General features: G+C 36.6%; 1 protein-coding gene across 1 annotated transcript in view; it reads left to right on the plus strand.

Moving 5' to 3' along the window:
• The window catches only part of ARAP2 (ArfGAP with RhoGAP domain, ankyrin repeat and PH domain 2), a 129,958-nt gene that overhangs the window by 29,455 nt on the left and 73,261 nt on the right, over window positions 1-27,242 (plus strand). The window contains exons 8-9 of the mRNA XM_040587814.1: window positions 850-970; window positions 3,773-3,954. Coding sequence (XP_040443748.1) covers window positions 850-970; window positions 3,773-3,954 — 303 coding nt within the window. The remainder of the gene's footprint in view (window positions 1-849; window positions 971-3,772; window positions 3,955-27,242) is intronic.

Below are 27,242 nucleotides of genomic sequence, written 5' to 3' on the forward strand. Positions count from 1 at the left end.
GATGCAGTAAATCTGAATTGTCTTGGTCAGAAAACCAATTGATCAAAGCTTAGTGGGGACAGGAGCAGCAGCGTTAACTCTGGAATCCAGGAATTGTGCAGAAGTATTTCCAAGGTATTGCATGTCTGTAGGAGCTTTCCTTTCCCTGCACATCACTCCCCCACCCCCCAAATACTTATGTTAATTAGGTTAAAATACAAGATACTTGGAAAAAGTACTTGCAGTAGTTCCTTTTTCCTGTTTTGCTTTAGTGTTCGGTTCAGTTGTCCTGATTCCTAGTTGGAAATTAGCAATTTTGGGGAAAATTTTGGATTACTGGTGATAAAATCAGTGAATTTATTTTTCTTATTGGTAGCCACTGAAGGAGTGTGGGAGGAACTGAAAAATTCTTTGGAATTTTCTGCCTGGAGCAGGCACAATTTTTTTCCCTTGTCTGTTTCTATTCTACAAGTATAATAGTTATATTTTTTTGAATTATGGTTCCGTGAAGATAGTCCATGTAATTTACTTTGACATAAACTTGTAAATTTAGGGGAGTGTGATATTTTGCAATATTAGTGTCATGAGACAAATTATGAAGTGGTATCTCAAATATATGCATTCTATCTCACCATGGGACTTAACTCTATTTTAGAAGGCTGCAGGTGTGCAGAGACCCAGAACAGTGAATTTTGTGATGTGTAGGTAGTGGTTTACTAATTAAGGCAGTTTTATTAATAGTGTGGTGAAATTTTAGGAGCACAGCCAGTGTATGTGAACTTCCTAAACATCATGGCAGGTAGTATTACCTGAGAGACATTTAACATTCCATGAGAGTTATTAACTATTTCTATGGCATTTTTATTATAGGAAGTGTTCTCAAAGGGAATAATACTGCTCTCTGCTATAGCAACAGTAAGAATTCACGGGGAGAATAAATTTGAAGTTGTCACATCCCATAGGACTTTTGTCTTTCGTGTGGATAAAGAAGGTAAGTAGAACATGTGTAATTCTAATGATTGTCGAAAAGCCATGTAATCACTGCTGATAAATTATGTTTGTGAAATATAACTTGTTAAATTACCTGAAATATTTCTGGAATCCAGCTGATAAAATGAAATTGGAGATAACTGGAAGCTTTGCAAGAACAACTGAAATTGTTAAGGAATAGTTTTTAAAAATATCAAAATGAGAATACTATTTTCCAACTCTTCTGCCTCCTCCCCCATCCTTCCCAAAGATGAATTTTTCTGGATGTTCCTCAGGTCTCACTAGCAGCTCTTACAGCCTGTATGCTCTCAGCCATCTGCTCCGAGTCACTATTTGATATAAAATTGACAAAGAGCAAAATAAAGTTGATAGCTTGAATGTAATGCTGTGATCAAAAGAAATCTAGGTTTTTCTGTCTGTCTTTGTTTGCTGCCTTATATGATATTTTCAGCCATATATTGATAGAGAATACAAATGAAAATTGTAGTAGGGAAATTAGTATGCCTTCTAATCTAATGCTTTATCAACCTACAGCTGTAATATGTGGAACCAATCAATGTCAGTGCATGTGTATAACTTATTTATAGAAACAATCAAATAAATAGAATACCTAGGAAAAAAAGATATGCAATATGTATTTACAGAGGTACATGCCAGACCCATTATAGCTAAGGGTCTGTCAGCATTTCCATTATCAAATCCCATTTTTATGGGTTATAGCTTGGTTGTAAATGTTTGCTGCAGGCTGTAACAGTAGTGCAGCATCAGTGAACAAATCCTTCTTATCAGGTTTGGCTCAAATCATTTCAGGCACTTTTATGCTCTTAGCTGACTTAAAAAGTATGTCTATTTTTATTATTTTTGCCTTTCTTTTCCATTTTTTTTTGGGGGGGGGAGGGTTACCAATTGGAACATAGCCATCTTAGTGCAATACGTTTTGTAGGGCTGTAATTTGCTTTATGGACCATTGACTTTGAATACTATAAAAATGTTAACAGCTTATACTGACTTATGAAATATATTCAGAGCAACCACTTTTTATACCTAAAATTGAGTTTTTATTTAGTATGTAACTATCTTTGGACATAGTGGCCTGAGCTGGATGATGTATTCATAGTAAATTATGTAAATAACCCTGCTTGCTTTCTGTTATGTGCACAAACTGTTACTTGATACTACTCCTTCTGTGGATTTGTGATTGGGAACTGTTCTGGGACTATTTGAAGGGTACTTACTACTTTTCAAAGACCTTGGAATCAAGACTTTTATAAATATTTCATCCTGTGGACCTTATTTATTAACTTTTCTTTCTGTCTGCTGGAGTATCAAAATAAAGAATGCTATCAGTCTTCATTGGCCTGTGTCCCTTGGTACCAAAGTTGGTATATAATATATATATATTATATATATAATTATATATATAATATATAATCAGTGGTTTATAGTGCTTGTCTTGTTTACTTTCACTGCTCTGATTTATTATTTTTTGGTATATCAAAATACACTATTTTTGAATTGATTTAAGTATCTGGAGGGAAAAACTATATAATGCTTTGGAAAGTTTGGGGGCATTTCAGGGCAAAAAATTGGTAGTTACTGGATAGCAATGAAATAGAGCATAACCTGCTCAGATGCAGTGAGATTTTGCTTAATTGAAGTGGAATACCATTTAAAAAAACCTTCTAGAGTAATTTGATGCCCTCAACTATACTAAAATATTCCACTGGTCTTTTCACTTTTCAATGTACTTTCAAGGAGTGTGTTTTAAAAAAAAAACTTCTAAGGGGAGCACTTGGATTGCCTTCCGTGTGCTAGTCTGTCAGGCTGCTATCTTCCTTTTCTTCAGACTATTTTCTGATGCTTAAATTTGTGTATTTGTTCTTTCTTGTTGCACACATGACATTTATGAAGCAAGCACATTACTGATTTAATGGTGCTCTTTGCAGTGTTTGGCACTAATTGTGTCAACTTTACATACACTGTGGATAGACCTTTTCTCCCCCCACCCCCCAGTATGTTTTACAGCCTGAACCTTCCAAATCAGAGTTGAAATATTCACGATGTTCCAATTGCGTGGGGCAAGTCTAATGCATTCAGAGTATTCAGCATTAAAATATATTGATCATAGTCTGGTGAAATATCCGAACAGTGAATGAGACAGTGGAAATTTATTACTTCACCTACCTGTGTTCGTGTATTTGTGAGATGTTAAATTAATAATGAATGCAATGATATTCAAACATGCATTTTCTTGATTATTCAGTACCCTTGACAATATCAAGCTTAACCACTACACCTTTTGGAATAGATTGTAAATTTCAAAATGTTATTCCTTAAAAGCATGGCCAAACATAGAAAATAGCATTGGCGATGGCTTACTTCTTCAGTGAGGGATGATATTTAGGCTCCCAGGTTTTTTCTTGCATAACTTCTGTATTTCCCATTGATCTGGCTTCCAGAAGGTATAACATGCCACCTGTCTACCACCTCAGTCTTTAAGCTGTCTGGAATTAAGCATCTTAGAACTAGTAGTCACATTTTTAAGAATCTTGATAATCAGTTTGTCTAACTTCTGTTTGTTGATTGTTGGGAATTAATTGAATGGCTGTCTTTGCTAACATATCCACTGACATGGTCTGTCATGTTATTTTTATGTACACCTCCTCTTCAAGGTGGATGTTCTCTCTGATAGCTATACCATCAACCAGCATAGCATAGTAGGAAGAACAGGAAAGCCAATGAGTGGAGAAGAATGAAGCTGCTGCTTAACCGTATGTCTTTGTCTCATTTTTTTCTTGTTTAGAAGAAAGGAATGCCTGGGTTAATACAATGCTCAATGCCTTGAAATCACAGTCTGATAATAACTCTCAGTCTCGAACTTCTGTCACCCCTGAGAAAAGTGGCTATCTTGAGCTGAAAGGATACAAAGCCAAAATCTTTATTCTACTTCAGGGGAATACTGTGTGGATCTGCAAAAATGAGCAGGTAAATTTTTCATATGCTTTTTGTGAATGAACGCTTATAAAGATGGTTTAACTAGTGAGTTGGAAATTGATGGCTCTGTGAATAGGTGAATTTCAATAGAAATGCATATCTCTTTTTATGTAGTACTTTATTGCTGCAGTTCTCAAAGGCTTCAAAAAGCAGGTGAAGTATCATTATGTTGATTGTACAGTGGAAAAAATGAATATATAGTGAGGTGAAGTGAAAAGCCCTGAGTGTCACAACAGGTTAGTGGCAGGGCTGGGATTAATTCACTCTTAAAACATGTGCTATAAGCACTCTACTAAATCAGAAGGCTTATTTTGTGCATTGGTTTCACTGTCCTATAACACAGTCATCTGGAAAGTTTGCTATGCAGAAATAGATTGTGTTATTTAAGTGATATTTCAGCTAAATGCTCAAAACTGATGTTTTTTGTGTTTTGAAGAACATAGATAGGACTGTTTCTCTTGTGCACTGTAAAATTTTAAACAAATCCAGTAGTAAAAAACATGAAGTAGGGCTATCATTTCAGGTCGCAAAATCTGAGGCTTTTTGTTATGTTTTGGGCATGACTATAGTATGGTATAAAGTAGTTGGCTGTGTGTCGTGGTTTAACCCCAGCTGGCAACAAAGCACTTTTGTAATCAACTTTATTCTCACCCTAAATCCAAAACCACAGCACTGCACCAGCTACTAGGAAGGAAGTTAACTCTGTCCCAGCTGAAACCAGGACACTGTGGAACTCTTTAGGACACTGTAGATGGGGGTAAATGGGGATAATGGGGTTCAGTGAATGAGTGAATGACTCTGTGAGCTAGTGGAAGAAAAAATCTATTGCAGGACTTTAAATGGAAGGTGTTGTTTCTGCCTGAGGAAACTGAGGAGCCATGATTAGCTGGAACCTGGGAGGGTGTTTGGGGGAGGTGGTGTTATGTGCTTGCCTTGTTCTCATTTTCCCTCAGATCTGCATACAGACAAACTCCTCTTTCAAATGTGAATGGTGTCTCAGTAAGACTTGTCATTTTGGAGTTGTTCTCACTTCCTCTCCTATTATCCTCTTTAAGTGTGAAATTATTTAGATGGTCTTGAGGGACCACATAATGTTCAATAGTAGATGTTACTACTCTTTCCCAGAGTATGCCAGGAAATTTGAGACTCAAAGACCTTTGTTTTTTCTTTTCACTTACTGCATTCCATGGAAGTTTTACTTGTCAGGCACATTCTTTGAGGTCACTCAACAACCAACTAACCAAAAACATTGTATTGAGTTTGAATGGCAAGGTTTTGAGGGGTGGGAGGGAGGAGGGCTACAGGGGTGGCTTCTATGAGAAGCTGCCAGAAGCTTCACGTATGTCTGATGGAGCCAATGCCAGCCAGCTTCAAGACGGATCTGCCACTGACCAGGGCAGAGTCGCTCAGCAGCGGTGGTAGCACCTCTGGAATAGCATATTTAAGAAGGGGGGTGTGTGTGTGTGGAGGTGGGGTGGGGGGTGGTGGTGGTGGAAATCCTGTACAACAGCAACTGCAGCTGGAGAGAGGAGTGAGCATATGTGAGAGAAACAACTCAGCAGACAGCAAAAGTCAGTGAAGAAGCAGGGGGAGGAGGTGCTCCAGGTGCCAGTGCTCTGTAGGGTTCCCCTGCAGCCCATGCTGAAGCCCATGGTGAGGCAGGGGAACCCTACAGAGCGTGGAGGTTAACAATGGAGCAGATATCCACCTGCAGGCCAGGGAGGACCCCATGCCAGAGCAGGTGGATGCCTGAAGGAGGCTGTGATCCCACAGGAAACCCATGCTGGCTGGGCCTGTGGATCTGTGGAGAGAGGAGCCCAGGCTTGAGCACGTGTGCTGGTAGGACTTGTGACCCCATGTGGGGTTCAAGAACAACTGTAGCCTGTGGGAAGGACTCACATTAGAGAAGTTCATGAAGGACTGTCTCCTGTGGAAGGGACCCCACACTGGAACAAGGGAAGAGTTTGAGGAGCCCTCCCACTGAGCAAGAAGGACTGGCAGAAAACTTGTAATGAACTGACTGCAGCCTCCGTTCCCCAGTACTGCTGTGGGGGGAGAAGGTAGAGAAAACTGGAAGTGAAGTTAAGCCTCGGAAGAAGGGAGGGGTGGTGTGAAGATGTTTTTAAGATTTGGTTTTATTTTCATTACCTTACTTTGACTTGATTGGTAATAAATTAATTTCCCAAGGTCAAGTCTGTTTTGCCCATGATGGTAATTGGTGAGTGATCTCTGCCTGCCCTTATCTTGACCTATGAGCCTTTCGTTATATTTGACCTCTCCTGTCCAGCTGAGGAGGGGAGTGACAGAGCAGCTTTGGTGGGCACCTGGTGTTTAGCCAGGGTCAAATGTGATGCAGTTTGTGGATTTATGCTGATTTGTAGCTATAACAAAACTCCACAAATGATTTTGACATGTAATATTTTACCAGAAGTGTATTGGCTACATGTCATTTCAATTTAAGCCTGCAGCATGTTGTTTTGCTGAATGAGCACCATGGAGAGAAGCTGGTTTTCATAGTTGAGCATAGTACTCTTCAGCTATACTGAAATTCTCAGTCTTGATTACTGTAACAAATAGGTGACCTGCCAATTTGTTTATTTAAGTAAAGATTAGAGCTAGAGGCCTTTAAGGAGGAACAAACCCAAAAGACAAATGCCATCAGCCCACCCTGAGACCCTGTACTTCACTGAGGTTCTTTCATGTCATTCCAGTAGAAAGAATGAAGTCAACCAACTTAGTTTACAGTCTCTGCCTGTGGGATCACCCGCAGTGTTGCAGTGCTCAATGTTACTGTTCTGTTATGGGGTTTCCAGGTATTTCATCAGTGGGAATCCCTGGAATGGGTTTTCATCAATGAGAGTCCTGTCTTTGTGGAAGCAGTTTGTAATGAGCTGCTTTTACCTTCAGAATCAATACTGTATTCATCTTATGCCCCTGAATACATTTTAATGCTCCCTTATGGCTTTTCTGAGCTTCTTGATTAAGGGACAAATGTGGTACTTCAATGAGATATACACACTTGTGTCCAGCGGTAGGTCATCTGAAACTAGCAGAGTCCCTCTTGAGCGTCTCTGTACCAGGCATCCATTTCTTGCTTTCTTTCTTACTCTACCTGCATGTAACTATTGGGAGCATTTCTCTTGCTTCAAGTACTCCTTTGATCTTTCTCTGTTGATGTGGGACACTCCCAGCTATGCCCACTGTGCTGAGTCAGTTCTCCTGACTGTGTATGTTGATACAAAACTGTTCCAGAGCCCTTCACTTTTCAATTATGAATATCTAAGATAATCAAAGACTGCTCTCCCCCCCTCCCCCCCCCAAGTAAATTTCCTTTCTTACAGTTTTTTTGAGATTATTATTTTGTGTGTGCACGTGTGTGTTGGTTCTATTGCTTGTGCAGCTGTATGGCAAGTTGCATCTGCTCTGCCCTTTCAACATCATTGATTTCAGATTTGCTTTAGCTGATCACGAAAGCACACCCTTACATAGCCTTTCTAAAAGATATTTATTCCCTTCTGCTACATGGATGCTCTGCAGAGATCACGGACTGCTGTGCAGCAGAAGGCAAACCAGAATCAAGCCCTGAAACAGAATGAAGGTTAGATATGCTGCAGCCTGTCAGCTCCTTCTGTGTGTATGAATATTACAAACAATGGTGCAAACCCAGCTTCTTCCCAAAGCTTATTTACTTAAAACCAAAAATATCAAATGGTCCTAAGAGGTTTCATTTTAGATCTTCCATTTGAACGATGTCTCTTTATGTGATTTCTGGCTATTTGGGATTTGGAAGAAATAGCTTCTGTCTTTAAGCTTTCATAGTCTGTAATTCTTCTCTTGGTACCTCTTGTGTTTTATTTTCAAGCTGAAAACCGAATTATTTTTACCGCAGCACTGAAGAAAACCCCAGTAATACAGGGTTAATCCATTAGAGGGCTCTATTGTTCTAAAAATCTTTTCCCATCGTAAGTTTGCACTTTAGCCAGTAATTACCAGGCAAATATGTCTAGGGCTGTCCTCAAATCCTGTTCATATTTGAATTCACATCCATACTAGAACGACTCCCAGAGAGACTTAGAGGGTTTAGTATAATTGCAGTGCTAAAAGACACCTATTTAGACTTCTTATAACGTCAAAATGAGATCAGACCAAGCTGATTCATTGATTTCTCTTGATAAAGGAGAGTCCACTGTTACTTTAAAAGGTTTTTTTCATTCTCAAAAGTGGAGAGGATCCTAAGCCAAATGCCAAATCCTAACATAACCACCATGAACTTCTTGAAGTTTAGATTGAGATCAGAACATCATGTCTCCGGCCCATTTCTAGTTAAAAAGTGATTGGTTTAGCTTGAGCTTCTGGCAGTGATATAGTGCTATTATGAAACCATCAATTTCTTTGACTCTCCATGTAGTGTGAATTTCTTAAACTTCCTCTCTGGAGCAAAAGTGAAAAATAGATCGTACAGAATCAATTTGTTCAACCTGCAACTTGCTGAAATTCCCATTTCTATTTCAAAATCATTCGTGCTCAAATAAAAACATGTCATCTGATCCTTCCTGACAGCTTAAATGTTGGCTTGAAATGTCAGTCTGCTGTGATGGTGTCAGTGATAACCTCCCCTCTGTGGCCATCACAAGGGCTCTGACAGATGCTTGCATGGTCTGCTAGAATATACCCTCTTCGTTAGGGTATATTTAAGATTCACTTGCATCTAATGTCAGGGAGGGCCTAGTTGTCACAGTGTTTGCACTAGAATTTGGCTTTGGTAGAGAGAATTCAGGATCCTCTTTGTTACTGCTTTGGGTGATTTTGAGATAGATACATCTAACTGGGATATTTGAGGAAACTTTGCCAAATATAAAGACTGGGAAATGGTATGTATGGCTGTGCACCATAATTATTTCTGACTTTTGTCCTCCATGCGTGACTCCAAGTTAAATCTTGAATAGTGACGAGTATTGTCTCTGTTATGTACAAGCAGTAGTATCCATTTCTTATTGAAAATCTCTTGTTTCATGTTGGCTCAATGCTCTTACTTATTTCAAAGGGGGTTTTGTTTTTTCAAAGACTGAAATGATTTGCTCTGTGGCAGATGGAAATGTTTATTCATGTTGAGTGAACCGGTAAGAGAGTGCCTAGTAATTTTCATTTCCTCTCTAATGCTAATGGTGCATTTAAAGCAGAACTGGGCAACATGAAAAGATGTATTACAGGAAATTATATTAAAGACTTAGAAGATGGCAAAGGGTATGATAATGTAGAGAACCGATAAGAGGATAGATGGAAGGACAAGTCAAAGATGATGCTTGAGCTTGACGTTCTGAAGGAGAAGTGATGCGAATGTCAGTGGAGGGAAGTGGAAGGGATGTGTGCATTTATCTCTGTGTGCGTAAGAACAGAGATGTGTTCTTGTCTTTTAAGAAACACAGACTCAAAGGGGAGTGAGTGCTTTGAGCAACATGATCTAGTAAAACATGTCCCTGTCCATGGAGGGGAATTGGACTAGATGATCTTTAAAAGTCCCTTCCAACCCAAACTGTTCTATGATTGTGTGAAATACAGTGCCAGAGATGATGTGGTTGGGATTCAGGGGCAGACTTAGAAGTCTGTGACTTTTTTGGTATGTAGAAATGGGAATTTATAATGAACCTTTGCAAGGGGATTGTTCATTAGGAACTGTTCAGTTTTTCCCTGGAGAAAATGTAATCCTGATTAATAATCGTGATCATGATGGAAGAGATAGAGAAACCCTTAAAAAAATTAAGTAAAGAATCTATTAAGTACAGTAGAAAGTGTCTAACAATGGAAGGTGGACAGAGAAGAATACTTAAATGAAGTTCTGAAGATGAGTAGTAATTGTCATGCTAAGGCAGCATGAGAAAGCCTTTTTAATGTATTTAGACTCTTTGTTGTATCATTGTGATAATATCTGTGAATAGGAAATGAGTCCAAGGTGATGGCAACAGCAATATGACAGAGGGGTTGAAGTGTTTGGGAGGGGAATTGAATGTAGGTTGAGTAGAAAGCAAATTAGTTGCTTAAAGATTTTGAGATCTAATGAGGAACCCTGAGCAAAACAACTGACTGTTTTGGAAAGGAAGATAGATGGAAAAAAGAGGCAGGGAATCAAAGGCAACAAAAGACAGTGGGAGGTGGAATGGGAAGACTTTTTGAGATAGTTGATAGGTGGTAAGTGAGAGGAGAGAGAAGTGCCTGATAAGCACTCGGGTGGGGTAGTGGAAGGTAGAATTCCTGAGTATAAGAGAACAAGAAACTTTATCATCAGTGTCCTGTTCCCCATCTCCCATCCTTGCCCCACCCCACCACTCCGAGAACACTTGTCCTTTTGGAGATTTTATGGTGATAAGCTGTTTGTAATTATAACTGGGAAGCTCTCTAAAGAAAGAGTTCTCTACTCGATTGCTGGTGCAGACTAAGATCAAACACCTTTACATGAATGAGCCTGGCCTGGAACACCTTAAATAGGTGGATGTGATACAAAAAGAAATGAACATTTGTCCTCCTTTGTCCTTGTTTGGTTCATTTGGGATTTACTCTACTTCAGAATGATACAATTCTGTAGCAAGATGTTAAAAAACTAAAACAAAAGAACCCCAAAACATATTGGAGAAGGAAAGATTAATATGAGTAAGTGTTTTAAGATCAAATATACTGGTACACTGGTGGAAGCAAGTGATCTACTCTCTTTTAAGTACAGTAGATTAAGGTCATATTCCTAATTTTGCAGCACTCCTTGGCCAGAAATTAATTCCAATCTTCCACACTAAAAATCATGGCTAAGATTGCTGTGCATGACATCAGAAACAATTAAACAGGAAATAACTCAAATTCTGTAAGAAAGCTTGAAAACTTGTTTTTTGCTTGCTGTTCAATACAAAATCAGCAATTGCAGGTACTTATGTTGAGTGGAGAAAAGGTTTCTTGTTCTGTTTCCTCAGTTTTAAACGAATCGCACATCTAGTCCCAAAAAGATTAAAAAATGGATTTTAAAAAAGTAAGGTAGTTGAATCAGACAAGAAAAGTGTCAGTGACCACCTTTACAGGGAAGATCTACATTTTACATTCAAAAATAATGTTGTGGCACGTTGTTCTAGATTGTTGAAGATATTATTAAAAAACATGGAAAAAAAACATTAACAGGAATTTTATCAAATAAAAATTAAAAACGTAGGTTAAGCTCTTCTATGAGCAGTTAAACTTTGGCTCTATGAGGATTTTATATGTCTTGTTCATTTTTTTTAATGCTATTAAGATCTCATTGAGATGTAAGTACACCTAAAGCAATCATGAAACATGGCAGAAAGCCTAATGCTTCCACAATGATCTAAAGCTTCATGATTAATTTGATTTGGGGTGGAGGGTAGGGAAGGAGGAAGGGAAATGACAAGGTTACCAGCTTCTCAGTAATGCTCAGCCAAGCTTTCTGGATGAGTAATATGTATACAGCCAGTGACCTTGATTATGTAAAAATTAACAGTGAAGACAAGTAGTTTGAATATTATGAAGAAAAAAGATTTTTCAGAGTTTCACAGCATATGTGTAAGCAATTGAAGAAGGTTTTAATCTACTTGTCATATGGTTATAACACTGTTAATGCAGTATTGGGGAAATCCATTTTTCTCTATCAGTACTGGAATTACCTGAGAGCATTATCCTTCACTATGCATGTTACTGCATTTAAGAACTACTATCTTGGCCTCAGTCCCATGGTAAAATAATCTATTGGATGAAAAGCCCTATATATAGGAAGCAGAGCATCATTATGTGTACTTTACTTTATAATAGTAGACCAGGTCTGCATATTTTTTTTTTTTTAGTTTAAATCACATGAACAGTTATTTCTGCATTCAGTGAACCTGAAAGACTGTATAATCAGCATGTGTGCGTATATCTGTATGCATACACTTAAGTAAAGTTTTCTTTTTTCTGAGTGCAACAAGGTTTGAGATGACAAACTGAAAAAAAAAAAAGTGGTGGGTTGTTTTTTTTTTTTTTCAAGAATACTTAGATCTTTCTACTTTCAATAGGTCAATATACTATGGAATTAAATGCAGCTAGAATGCTATTTTGCACCTAGTTGATTCCTGATTAATTGTAAACATATTGGTTGGTTCTCATACATGCTGAAAAACTACTCAGTAGCTCTGGTTTGTTTTTTCTCCTATAAATTGAGGGCAATGTAAAACATGTTTTTCCTGTTACTTCTATTCATTTGCTGCGTTTGGCTCAAAAGTAATTTTAAACATACCAGTGGCAACACTGATTACATTTTTTGCCTCAGCCTGCGTCCTTTACTTCAGGTATTAAACTAATTAGCACAGCTGAAATACTAATATTTTTGTAAAATTACAAAGCTGTTACAACAGTGAAGAGCAGAGCATTTTTGAGACAGTGTGGACAACACATCCTTGCCGAAGTGTTCATTCCACAAAGTTAAAGATAGGTACAAACATATGTTATGATAGTGTATGTGAATTCAATTTCCTAATTAATTACAAATACCATGATATGCCATTGCAAATTTTTAATTATTTAGCATATATCTTCTGCTATTGACTTGCCATTTTCGAAATCTGTTATAACTCAATTAACTAAATGCATTTTATTAATTTAATCTTTAATTGGTGTGACAGAGCTCAGACAAGCAATGTCACAAAAGGATATATTTTTTTTTTTGGTACATTGTCTATATGATAAAGAGTTAAGTTGTATGGATATCCTTTTCTGAAAGCTAAACTTTAACAGAGAGGTGGGGCTATTCTTTTGTCCAGTTGGAAGTTGAAAAGCTAATCTATGACAATGATGATTAGATGGACACTGGCAGTTATATTATGATGATCAAAATGTTCTCCTTGGTTGCAATACTAAATGAAATCCTGCATGCACCAGCAGGAGACCAAAGAGTATGTCTACAATTCATTAATGTGCTTTATATCTAACACTGTAATGTCTAGACACCCAAGCACTTAAAAGCAGGTGATTGATCATAATGTATTAAGTTTTACAGTAGCTGAACAAGCTGGAAAAGCACAGTGTTCATAAAGAAAACCTGTTTTGGCATTCATGATCTCCAATGTTACTTTGTGGTGATTTTCAAGGTTGGGTAGTCTTGTTACCGAAATCTCGGAACGAAGAACTTATCGACACCAATGTGATGTAGATAAGCAGACACTTCTTTATTGATAGCTGGGTACGTGAGCGAGTCCTCTCACTATCAACGCGCACCAAGTCGCAAAATTAGACCCCATATATAGAACTTATTAATACATATTCATTAAGTATTCATGCATAACCATGATGTTTCCCATAAATCATTAACATATTCTCCTCCCATATCCGATTCTGCGCAGTAGAGCTTAGGTCCAGAAATGGGTCTGGGGTACGATTTGGGTAGGTGGTATATGAGTCGGTAGTCGCGATCTCCCCCTGCCGGAATTACCTTTTACTAAAGTTCACGGTTTCTTGGCAGGTAACTACAAGCTGTTCCAGTCGACTCTCCCCAGTTTCCATTCATCTCATATTCTGACATTTCAATACACCTTCTACATACAGAAGACTGGTCAAATACAAAGAAACCTTTCAAACCCTAAAGTTATTACCTAAGTTTTAACAATGGTTCTAGCCCATTCTTCTAGCCATAGTACAGGATGTACAGAGGATCTCATAGCAGCTTTTACTGTGCAACGATAAGTTTCATTAAAATATATTTCTTAACCTTCTATATTTCTATAAAATAATTTTATAAAATCAAATAATCAATCAAATAAAGTCAATCAATCTTATTAGCAAATCTATAACAGTCTCATTTCAGTCTCTGTTGGAGTTCAGCAGGGTAAGGACCACTGGAATGTAAGATGCCCAGAATTTGTAGTTAATTCTCCCTTTTATGTTTTTACTTTATAGTCTTTCACCCCACCATTTTTTTTGTTACAAGAAACTGATTGAACAGTGGACCCATGCTCCAGAACTGTTGTCTTCTGCACAGCATGCACTAGAGTTGTGAACAGTGTTGTTGCTGGCAGTGGAGAGAACAGATTGGAATTACTAATGGACTACTAAAATAATTAGGCCATTTGAGTTTTTGTCAGTTATGCAAAGTGGGTGTTTTAAAATAAGCATTGTAAAGATGCTCCTTAAAATACTGAGAACTTCAATACCATTGTAGCTTAAGTGACATTTTAATTTTTTGGACCTCAAATAAATTGTGTTTTTGTTTTTTTCTGGTTTCTTTATGTTGTTTGGCGCAGTATGACATTGTTCAGGTAATAAGAAGACATTATTTTCCTTACTCCACTCTTTTATATCTACAAATTTTATTCTAGACAAATGCACTATCCTTAAAGCAAACGGAAGGGACTTCATCTTTTACAACATAATAAAAATGTGGGGAGTACCCCAGTGTGTGGTCTTGGCAATAATTTCTGTCCCTGATAAATAAATTGCTAGGCCAACAAATTTGTACTTAATCAGCTCAAGCTGAATTATTGCCTCATGAAATACTGCAATGTCATTGTTATTAAATGAGATTATCCCTTTTAAATATTTTGCATGCAAAATACTACCTTGTTAGAGATGACATGTTTTAAAACTCATTCATTAAAAATCAATATCTTACAGATATTTCAAGAAAACTTCACTCAAAAGTTATTTCCATCTCAGCATGTAGGTCAGACCCAGGCTATAGAGATCCACCAGAGTGATTAATGTCTAACACTTTTAAAGAAATGCTTGAACTATATGACTGAATTGTAGCATTACCTTCACTTAGTTGCCAAAACAATTGGCGATGGTGGAGGACCATGTAAACAGGGCTGGACAGTGGTTGAAAAGGAAAATATATTCAATTCATAACAGAGGAGATGGAAAGGAATGATTCAGGAAATAAAAGATGAAAGTAATCTTGCTTGTTTTTTTTCACGTGACACCTGGTGACATTAGTATGTTTTGAGCATTTCAAACAACTTTTAGTTGGTTGGGTTCGGTGGTTTTTTTTCATCTTTTGAGGGGCCTTTATGTTGTACTTTTGCAATATTTCCAATAAAAGTAGCTTTGAAAGAAAAAAAGCCCACAAGTTGAGCCAAAGAGTGCAATGGCCAAGGAGTGTGTTTTACTCGTGGAGATAAAACACTTTAATTATTGACTTTGACAATCCTTTTGGGGATTGTGATATCTAATATTTAATTGAGTATTACAGCTTTTGTCAATTTATTTGTTTAAGGTGAGTTATACTAAAAAAAAAAAAAAAGAAGGTAGGTACTGCTGGCCATTGGCTATGACTCCCCTTTGCTTATAGCACAATTATTGTCTCTTTCTCATACCGTCCAATGTTTTCAAATTGTACAGGTTTCTATACTCCAAATCTAAGCAAAGAGGAGTCTATATCCACTGTATTGCATTTGTCCACTTTTATACATGTCTACAGTCTTAAGTCCCGTACGCAGAGCTGTGTTAGAGATACATGAGTGCGGTTTGAAAAAGGTCCTGGAGCAGAGTGGCTTCATTGGTATAATTAATGTGGCTTTGTATACTGCTTCCTGTTCCACAATCAGCCCATCTGGCACTTGTTTGAGAGGCTCCGCAGGACATTGTGTGCTGATGAGAGGTGTGATGTTTTTTCCAGCCAAGGGCTGTAATTCCTTGCCATGGGGTCATAAAGAAGTTCAAAGGCAGATAAAATGACAGCAGTCAGCAACAGCAGCTCAGTTCCTGCAACACAGGAGTAATTGCAGCCCATTATTACAATTGACTGTCGTTTCTCTCCCCTGAAGGAACTGAGCAGCTGCCAATTTACTGGGCTGCAAGGAAACTGATGAGGCAGGAGATGGGGGTCATAACAAAAGTTGAAGAACTGATCAAGGCAAAATTCATTAGTTCTGAGTAGCCATAAGAGGAGACAGTGCTGACTGGTCATTACTGATACACAGGTGGGAGATGGATTCTGACTTCCAGGTTGGTTTGTTTCACCTTGCAGTTCTTTTTTTCACAAAGAAGCGAGGGCGGTTCTAGCATCTATTGTTTTAATTCCTTTAAAACAAACCACCCAGAAGAGGTGCCTTCTGGTTTTGTGTGATTTATCAAGAAAGAAATAATTTGCATAAATTATGCATAGACCCATAAGCTGTTTGTGTGTTTTCTGTGTGCTTTGTAATGTTCCTGTGGGTTAGGTATTTACAGGTTTCTCACTTTCTTTCTACAGCTAAAAAAGGATGATATATAATTAGTTTTGTCTTTTCCATTTTATTTAATGGCAATGTGCAGTTGGTAAAACTTAGAAGCCTGATTTGAGGATGATCTTGGGTACTTGGACTTGCTTATGGTAAATCTGTACAATTTTAGATGTGAAACTTGTATGTCTTAATTAGTTTTCTCAGCAATATATGTTAATGCAGAAAGAAAAGGGTTGCATCTACATAAAGCTCTGTTTTGAAGGCTCTATCTTTTTCTTACTTCTGTCACTGATGAGTTATGGAATATCAGAAACATATCTCTTAATATATGCAGGTGAAGTTGTACTGGAATTTTACAGGGAGAAATAAAAATAAAGGTTAATAGAGTGCACTGTAGGTACAAAAGTAGAGGATGTTATCTCATCACAGTTCTGCATGATTCTGTGGTGCTGACTGTTCAGGTCTTCTAATTGTGTGGCTCTTTCATCTGCAGAGCTATATTTCATTCTCCTATGCTACTTACAGATGTATTTTAAAATTAACCTTAAGAGGCATGTGCAGATTTTTTTTCTAGCTGTTTGTCCTTCTAAATGGAAAAATTAAAGATGCATTTGCAGTATATACAGGACAGTTTAGGAAAGCTGTTGCTTGTAGGGTCTAAACATAAATACCTGGGGTTAATCTCCAGCTCTGTGAATGTCAGTTGGAGCTTTGCCATTAATATGAGAGTTGCCTTTTTTCATTTTAGTCCAGTATTTTGTTTCATTCCCGAATTCTTGTTCATCCTAGTTGCTTAAATGGCATGGCCGTGGTGGGTTAATATACCTTCTTCTAACTTCCATGTGTTTGCAGATTTCAGCTGCCCATTCTTGCAAATAAAGGATTTTTTTTAGGATTTTCAATTCTCAAAAATCATTGTAGCATGTTACAAGCCTTCCCACCCACAATTGGTACAAAATGCTGCTGCTGGGTTTCTGAATATCCTGAAATTGAGCAATTTTATAGTTCTAGTTCTAATTTACTGTTTGTAAGATTCTCTTTTACAGTGTTACCTTGATTAAGCCTTTGCAGTTTTGATGCAATTTCTCTGTAGTGAGATGCACCTGCATACCTTCAGTTATGAGCCAGAACAGGTTTTTCATAGCTGTGCTTTACTGTGACATGAAGCAGGTTCAGTTTGCTGGTGTCTAGGTCAGGATGTTGCTGTTAAATGAGCGTGTGAGTCAGTGCTTCACACATATATATATATATATTTATCACTTTCCATGTACACATTGCCACTGTAGGTGCTGTTCTTTAATAACCTCTGATCTGAATGTAGTAATATGTATATGTTTCAAAATAATTTTTTTTTTATTGTTGTGTGATTTTTGAAGGCTGTTCTAACAGAACATTGAGGAAACAAATTTGTAAACTTGCAAAATATCAGTGAAGCCTCTATTTGCTACATTAGAGTTTATTAATGGTTTTAGAATAACGGTTTCAGTAGCGATCAAAGCCTGTTGCTCACTCCAAGAATGTGCTGTGAAACAGTTAATATTGCTGTTGGCAAGTTTTGCTTTTTTAGTCTTTTGTTAAATTCAGATGGGAAAGATTTATTTCTTCCTTGTATAAGGAGATAGATAGGAGTGAAACCTGAGAAGTGAAAAGAATGCAGCAGACAGGTGGAATCATTACTTTACAAGGGAGCCACGTTTCTGTAGCTTATTCTGGGTCCTACCAGACCTTCCTGTATTGTTTGTTTTGTGACAACGGGTAGCTCAGTGAAACAAACAAAAGATAAATGTAGAAACGTAAGCGGAGATAATTTGTTAATGATCATGTAAATTTGAGTGTTCTTTCTACCAACTGGTTCTCTAGTTAGTAACAGAGTATTAAGGTTATTTGAAAGGAGTATGTTGTGGGGGTTTTTTGATGTTTTTTTTAGGATTGGGGATTTTTTATTTTTTTTTTTTACTTTCAGTTTGTCATAGTATTTTCTTTAGAGTATTGTTGCTCTGTATTTATGCAAACAGTTCATAGTTTTCTGTTGGATGTTAGCCTTTGCTTCTCATTAGCAGAAAATAATTTCATTGTAAGCTTGAATTTACTTGATTGTTGTATAAGGTGTTTCTAGCTCATAATTTTGAGTTTTGGAAGACTGATATTAATAAAAAATTATAAAGACTGTTGTGTTAATTAAGACAAAGGTATTTAGATTCAGTAAGGCTATACTAATTCTAGACCCAATGCTGAAACATGAGCATAGTGTAGATGTTTTAGAGCTGGATTACCTTGTTTTATTTTTGACTATCACAAAAATACTTGAATAGCTTCTCTGTAATTGTATGGGGTCATTCTTTGAGTTGTGAATGCCTTTGGTTAAATTGTGTAGCTGTGATGGTTGCCCTTCTTAGCTTTAACTGTTAAATCAAAGCTAAAAAACCCACAACCCACTAAAAACTAATAGCAATGGCGTTTATATGAACTCATAATAAAATGTATTTATGATGGATTTACTAGTTCAGTAAACTAAGCATTTAATATTCTAACCATTTCATTATTTAAGTAGTGAAAAATAGATTGGCTATTTGTGAAGGGCATTGATTTTTTGAAACTTTCTTTTACATATTTACTTTACTTTAATACTAACAATGTTTTCTTTATGTGGAATCACTACCTTCATGACAAAAAGCCTATAGGCAAATATGAAAGTGAATAGCTGCTAAGCAGTAGCTGTATGTATGTCCATTAGTCTTTTTGCTGTGTAAAAAATCAAAATACTTTCTGTGTATTCATCAGCTATTTTCATCTTTTTTTGTCTCATAAAGACACATTATTATGTGTGAATCTGAAGCCAGCAGAAGAAAATATTTTTCTTTAAAAACAAAAACAGTGCCCCCCAACCCCCCCCCAAAAAAAAAAAAAAAAAAAACCAAACCCAAACCAACCCAAACCAAAAACCCCACTCCACTCTATTTTTGGATGATCTGAATGTAAGGAGGATGTCTTCCCAGGAGAGAAAATACTGAAATGACTGACTGGGTTAAGAAATATTCCTGCTTATCAAAAGCAACTGTGCAGCATTGCTGTTGTCATGATATCAGCCCTCTCTTGGTCCAGGCGCAGAAGAATGTATGGCAAAACTGTTTGTGCTGCTGTCCCTTCGCTGTTTTAGAATAAATATGACAGAAGTGGGAAGAATTCACAAATCATACTTCAGTCTCTTTAGGTTTCTTATTCTATGTGTTGGTGGGAAGTTGCTGCTTTACACTGGTTTCTAGAAAATGCCTGTACTTCCATGAAGTCTAAGGCATGTTCTTCAAAGTTATTGGGCATGCATGTACGCACTCAAAATATAGTTCTTCTGCTAAATATGTATTTGTGTCTTTCACAAGAAGAAAATTTATTTTGCTATTTTGGTTTAGATGTTAAAAATTTTCTGAATTTCGAATTTTAAACAAGTCTGAAATTTGATGGGGTTTAATGCCTCCTTTCTGCGAGGGTGTTTCGTAAATGCAAGAGAATTTATGCCATCTGGCCAAAAGCTTTTGTGTGGGTCTGTACTTTCCTTAACACTTATATTCCTCTGAAAATTGAAGATCATAATGTCACTTGTTAAAGTGAAACTTTTCTCTTCATGTTTTTGTGAGCAGCAGGTGTCTAAACCCTAGCTGGAAAAAAGTACTGTTAGCACAATGCACAGCTTTTGATAATTAATTAAAATACTCCTAATAAGGTTTTATGTGTGTGTGTATTTTGCTGCAATCTTCATCATCTCAGAAGGGCCATTCAGTTTGGTAGCATGAAATCAAAACTGTTAGTTTTATTGACATCAACAGGGAAATCCTGTAGTGACCCAGTTATGATAAAATGGGGTATGTTTGGAATATAGGGTATTTGGAAAGCCATAGATGCACACCCCCCCCCCCCTTTTTTTTTTTTTTTTAAGATGTGAAAATGTCCATCATAGTTAATTCTATTTGGATGGCACTTTAAAAAGTGTTGAAACAATATTTTTTCCTGTTTATTCCACTTTTTTCTTTTGTTCCTGGGTTTTGGGTTTTTTTGGTAATTAATTGTCCCTTGTAAATATTTTGAATTTTGCAGATGACTTGGAGGTTAGTTTCATGAGTTTAAAAAAAAAAAAAAAAGCTTTGGAAAACTTTCTCCATCAGAAATTGTTACTTTTGCTAATCCTTGTTGAAAGAGAAATTATGAAATTTTTTTACTTGTGAAATATGATATCATAGAATTAAATTTTATTTTACTAAAGTAGGAGGTAGTAAATAAAATAAGAAGTTTTTATATATACAGTGAGGACTGATTGTTTTAGCACCTTCCTGTTTGCAGACAATAAGTAAAAAGCTTTGTGCTTGGTCAATGAAACTTTTTACTCGTCAATGTCATTTTTTGTTTTTCTTCACAGGTAAATTTGGAGGAAAACAGGAGCTCCATTAATTGGAGGTTTTCTTGGTTCATTAGGGGATCTTTGCCAGTGCGGGTATCATACCAGTTTTCTCTATTGTCCAGTGACAACTGTACAAAATGGTCTATGAAGTAGTTAATCAATTTTGCATGACCACTATTCTAAATTGTAAAATATCATAAAAACGTTCATAATCTGTCCTTACTTTAGGAGTCCAAACACTTTGCTAGCAGTTTGTCTAGACTAAGATGTGAATTCAGAAAACCGTAACTGTATATGGTACTTTTCAAATACAGAGATCCTTCTGGTGTCCGGAGAACAGTTTTGATAAATCTTCCAAGAAAGTCTGTAGTTGTGAAGCTCCTCCAAGGAATAGTCCAGGTGGCTACTTAAAGTTTTAATAGTAATATCTATGTTTAAAAATGTTCTTATATCATCAACAGGTGCTCTGGGTGCTCATTACAGGGGAAGTGTTTAAAACTGATGAGTTTTAAATGGTGGCTGTAGTTGGTTATACCTGTTTCAGCTAAGTGGGGAAAAATATCACAGGCAGGTGGAAGGGTTAAACAATAGAAGTGAGGAAAATTGCGGCATGTCCAGGTAATAATAGGTTTCACATATGTTAAAATGGCATCCCTTTGGGTTGAAAAATGCGTGAAGTGAGTAACAAGAAATGAACTCTGAAACGGAATGAATTTCCATGTATTACAAGTTTTGTATCTTAAGGAACACAATTGTCTGTTTTAATACAAGGCGATGTTATAAATGGCTATTGGAATAAGAGTAAAGGTGAAAACCTTGAATATAAGCTGTACTTGCTCATGACAGGCTTTGAATTTTATTTACATGTTTGTTTAGCTACACCATCTTTATGTCTTCTCTTGATGTTTCATGAAGCAGCAGAAGATCATAGCCCAGGCAGGCTGCAGTTGCTGCAGCCTCTCTAGCTAATATGATGCTGATTTCGGAAAGAGCTCCATGCTGCAGAGGAGCCTTGCTGGAAGGGCGTTACCATAATTGTTCAAATTGAAGCTTTGTCTGCATTTGTCTTTCATGTTGGGGGGTTGGCAACAAAGAGAGCAGTTTTGTCTCTTGCATGATATCTGTCAGGGTGTTTGGGAAGATAACAAGGCAGGTTTTGTATGTATTGTTACCACCTTGCTTTTGATGCTTGATTCTGTCTTGCATGCTTCAGATGTGAGACTGCTGCTTTCCTAGTATGTTGAGTGACAAGAAAAAGAATGCAAGTGCAGGCAGAATGGAGTATGGCATGAGTCACACTTTCTGTGCTGCAGCTGAACTCTGAGTTGTAGAACAGTTGAAGAATTCAGTCCTTTCAGTTTTTTTCTACAGCAGCAATGCAAATTACTATGGTACCTTTAAGTCTTGAACTCTGCTTTCCAGTAATAGCTTTAAACTGCTTTGTGTTTAAAAAGTACAGCTTTATGTAGAATTTCCTTACAGTGATTTAACAGCTCACACAAATTGTTTCAGAAATAACAAAAAGGTTATTGGACCATCACTAGATGGCATGCATACAAATTATTTGTAATGGCAAGATTTTTTTCTTCTTTCTGTTGTCATCTTTTTGCTTCATTGTTGAGGACTAAGAAATTGAAGCTTTTAATTTATGTATGTATGTGTTTGTAGCTATTGTCTTTGAACATTGCTTTCCAGATTGTATCATCTTGTCTTCGTTTACTGTGGTGATACACTAAATTCTTTCCTTCTGGGACTGGAGAGTCGGGGGTTGGGGTTAAGAGTCTGTGTCCTCTGCTCTGACTTACATTCCTTAAATCTTGTTAAGACCTGAAGTACTCAGTGGCTGCTATTATGTTGAATTTGACTGAAGCCAAGCATCTATCTAGAGTGAAAACTTACTTGGAGTTATGTAGGGAGGCCGATGCTCCTGTGATTATGTAAACTTCATTTTTTGGGAGAACGTAGCTAAAAACTTGTGAAAACCTAGAGAAGATCTGTGCGAAATAACATTACCACAATTACAGATGTGTGTACCCACGCTAAACATGGGAAAACTGGGCTTATTTCTAAACACTTAATTTCACACAATTAAAACATACAATTAAATATTGTACAGTAGATGCTATAATGTGCTATTTTCTTCCACAGGATTACTACCTAATTCAGTGCATTGTTTATGTGGTAACTGATAATTTTAATTTCTTTTCACCGAGTAACCTGTGCCTTTTATTATTATACACTGTTGAAAAGTGCTTTACAGAATGAATCCTTCACCATTAAAGGAATGTTCTGTGAGGAAATGGTCAGCAGTTGCTGTATGTGGCTATTTGAGGAACAGGGATTATTTTTCATCAGCTCCTGTTAGGTAAAGGAGCACGATTCTCTCATATGACCACACAGTTCTGAGAAACAAAATGAATTATTCAAATATCTATATATTTTCCATTCTCTGTTTTCTCTCTCTTTTAGGAGGGTGGTTGGGAAGAAATATTTTTTTGTCAAACTATACCTGCTCAAAATACTGCTTTCATAGGTCTTGACTTAAATTCCAGCTGCTCAGCAGTTCTGCAAATCAAACCCTAGAGCAGAAAGGCAGGGAATGAAACAGGTACAGTGAAATGACTGTATGGTAAGGCTTTTGATTTCCACTGAGTAGAAACTGGCAAAGGCAAAGATAAGAGCTAACTCTCCAGAATAGTATTCAGTCATTTTAATTATGTGATCCTCCTTTTTTAAAATTTATTTTTATTTTGTATTTTGCAGCCTATGCAGGAAGATGGCTTTCATCTTCATGTGTTCTAGATCCATTCCATACAACAAACAAGGCATGGGCCTAATGGTGCATAATCAAGTGATTTAAAATTGTATTGATACTGCAAAATACACAGACATAGCTGCTGAAGTGAGGATGCTGAATTACTTCTGTAGTAAGTGAATAGAGAGATTTGTAATTTACATGAAAAGTAACATCTAAGGTTGTAACTACCTTAGAGTGTTGGTCAGGAATGCGGTTTTGAAACAAATCATTTGGTTGTCCCCACTTTTTATGTATTGGCTTTCATGATAGAGCCATCTCAAAGTACATGTACTGTATCTTCTTATAATATAGTGATGTGGAGTGGGACGTGCTCCAGTAGCATAACCAATACACTCCACTACAAACAAGCCTACTGCATGGCACTGACTAGAGCTAATCTAAGTGGCTCTACTCGCCTTTTGCTCTCTTCCTTCTTTTTAACCTCCAAATTTATGGATATCAGGTTGTCATTATAAAATGTTTTGCAATAATAGCCTGAATCATTTTCAAGTGGTTCTATTATAGGATATAGGAGTTTTGCTTACCTAAGTAAAGAACCTAAAATTGATGATGTAACTACCTCACATATAACAGATGAGCACGAAGGTACAGATTTACCATGCACAGAAAATTTGAATTCTAGCATCTCCTTACTCATCCGTGCTTGGGTTGGCAAACTCCATGTTCTTTTAACATCATTTTGTGTGTGTGTGTGTGATCATGTACTATATGCTTCACTACAGTTTCATTTTGAGATCTCATTAGGAAGACTGTAAGAGAGAGTATATATGTCTTCAACTTGTGGCAGTTTTTATTCTAATCTCTGATATGTAACTATCACCTAAAATCTGTATTACAAGATTTTAGGCTGTGATGAGGGACGTAAGTCTCTAAAGATTTGAAAATCATGATGAAAGGTGACTGGGGAGGCTAAGCCTAAGTACAGTTTAAAAGGAGAGGAAATCAATCTGAACTTTTGGAGAATTAGTATCATCAAAGCACTTTCTGGATTACTAGTCATTGTTTCTCAAACTCTAATAAATAAATATGTCTTAATTTTTCATTAACATGGAAACAAATTTTTCCCACCTTTCTGTTGCAGAAATTAGCCTTCTTTACTTCAGCTTTTCCAGCTATTTATTATATACCTCCAATTAATTTGGAAAGAAGAGAAACTATGATTGCTTTATCTGAAGGATTCTGGTTACTGGCTTTTAATCTCCCAGGAATTATTTGGTGGTTTGAAGGAAATCAAATACCATGGGGCTAGAATGATGGAAAAGTCTAAATCATGTTAAATTGTGAAGGGAATTCTCAGATCTCTCAGAAATAAGTCTTAGTATAATTGTCACAAACTGTTGTGGTAGTGTCCCCAAAGTAAACCTAAACAGCTATTGCAAGTAGCAAAGGTAAATTCAAGGAGACAGGTAAGGTAGTATTTTGGAACTCTGATCAGAGATATTGTGATTTAGGGTCAAGTACCTTCTGTGTATGGGCAGTAGGACAAGAGTAGTGTCATAAATATGGATGGATCTTTTGTAAATTAGTGGTAGGATGTAAGGAAAGATGAATGGTAAAAAAAAAAGTATGTGTGCATATATAAACACACATACATATACATACATATCTGTGTGTGTATATGTTAGTATATTCTTGTTGTATTAGCTTGTTCCTCTTACTATTATTGGAGCATTGTTATATGTGTGTGTGTGCATGCACACCCTTAAATACTGCATGACCTCAGGATCTGATAGCTAAGGACAAAAAAGCAAAGGGATCATGATCTCTTAATTCACAGGAAAGAAACTGATATGTGGTGAGAATGCTCAGCTGATGCAGCAATTTCCAAAAACACTATTCTTCCAGCATACGCCAGTACTATTTCTGTATTTCACAGTTCTGTACTTTCTGTACTTCAAAATATACCACAAATATATACTTACACATGTATGTGTATGTAGAAATATATTCTCTTGAAATCATGGCAGCAATTTTCCTTTTTCATTGCTGTTGCTGTTATCCCCACATTCCTCCAGGAAGAAACTGAGAGGAAAACTACAGACTGATTTTTCTAATGTGAAACAGTTAGTTAACCTTTAAAATAAAACTTGGAATTTATTTCCCAGAATTTTTATGAGGGGTAAGGGTAAACTTATAATTGTGGGTGGTTGGTTGGTTTTTTTTTAACAACTTTGGAGATAATATTACACAGCACATCTGAAGACACTATTATAACTGCTAAAACAGTGAAAGCTGAGGAACACAAGCAGCAGTTCTAGAACTCCTGTGTTCAGATAAATTTGGTTTGACTAAACCAACAAGAATGCTATCCCATCTGTTACTAGTGCAAAACTGAGTGGACAGGGAGAAAATAAGAAAGAAAAATGATTACACTTTCCAGGGAGAAGGAGAGTAGTTTTGTAGCAAAGGTGTGCTCATTAACTGAGTGCCACAAGATTAATCCTCTGATTATTTTTAAGTATTCCATAGAGAAAGATGCCTAGGCCAGTCTTTTTAAGACGATATAGCAAAAGTTATGTGTTCAGCAACTCTGAAAATTAGACTTGTTTAGATGTAGCTGCATGATTGGAAACATAATATAGTAGGTCAAAAGATAAAAAGAAATCAGAATCCTTTATTCATACATGTACTTAAGTTTTCCTTAACCTTGGTGTTTATTTCTGTCTGTAAAACAGTGGTAATATATTAGGAAAGGTATGAGACTAATTTTGAAGCTCCTTGAATTTCATCCAGAATAAAATCGAAGAAAGGTTAGTAAAGCCTGTCTCAGGGTAGCTTTTGCCTATGAAAAGATAATACATAACAGAGAAAGCAATTTTGTACAGTAATAGCACTTTATAGATACACATTAAAGGTGTGTTTAAAAAAAATGTTATATGATTTCACAGTTTATATACAGATGACAGGTTTTCATAAGCTATGTCTTTTTTCAGACAGGGGTGGTAATGACAGCAGGGCTCACACATTGTAATCATTCCTCCTTCAGGAAGGAACAGCAGCTTACCAAAAGCCTGTTCTCATCTTACAGTTAACTACTTCCCACTACTAGTATTTTTAGCCTTCAGTTAACTGTACTGTTTAGTGAATACTTTTTATTAAGTCTGTAAAGAATTGGTTTGTTTTAAAAAGGTCTTATTGTCAACCCATTTTTCAACTTTTCTTCATATTTGTGAAGATAGTATAAATGTTGACATTTAAGACACATCTATATTTTAAAAAAAAACCCAAACCAAACCAACTCTGTCTTCTCTGTGCATTTTTGAATTGTAAACTTTTCTTTGTTTGTCAGAAAGTCTAACACAGTTTAATCTATCTGAAACAATGAGCTTTCACTCTGTAGAACCAAGATGATTCTTATTCTGAAAAGATACTGCTTGGTCTTGCTCTCAGTACATTTTGCGTAGTGCTTGAATGGCCCTATTGTCCTTTTGTGCACTCAAAGTGAATGAATTTATCTTTCGAAGTGGAGCATTTCTTTCTTCCCTGTACCAATTTCCACTTCTGTTTCTGAAGGAGAGAACAAGACTGCACTCCTGAAAGCATGTAATTCTGAACCTTTAAAATTAGATTCCAGTGTACCTGTCGCTCACAAAACTTGTTTTATGCCAAGTGTTGTACAGTTACCATAGAGTTGGTTTGGACTATTATGGAAATAACTTTAATGTACCAATGAAATTGGTTAATTTGCCACCATTTTCAGTTCTGAACGGTGTATTCCTCACTTCTAATTTCTTGACCTTTCTGACATTCTTTACACTGAAATTCAGTACTGTAAGTTCTTATGCACTTGCTGAATTTAAAACAGAATAGTTACTATCTCATCAGTGAGATTGTTCATACGCTAGGTATGTGTGCAAATTTTGGAGGGTTGGTGCTTTAGCTAAAG

This window comes from Falco naumanni, chromosome 1 (genome assembly GCF_017639655.2).
Source record: "Falco naumanni isolate bFalNau1 chromosome 1, bFalNau1.pat, whole genome shotgun sequence".
NCBI lineage: Eukaryota > Metazoa > Chordata > Aves > Falconiformes > Falconidae > Falco > Falco naumanni.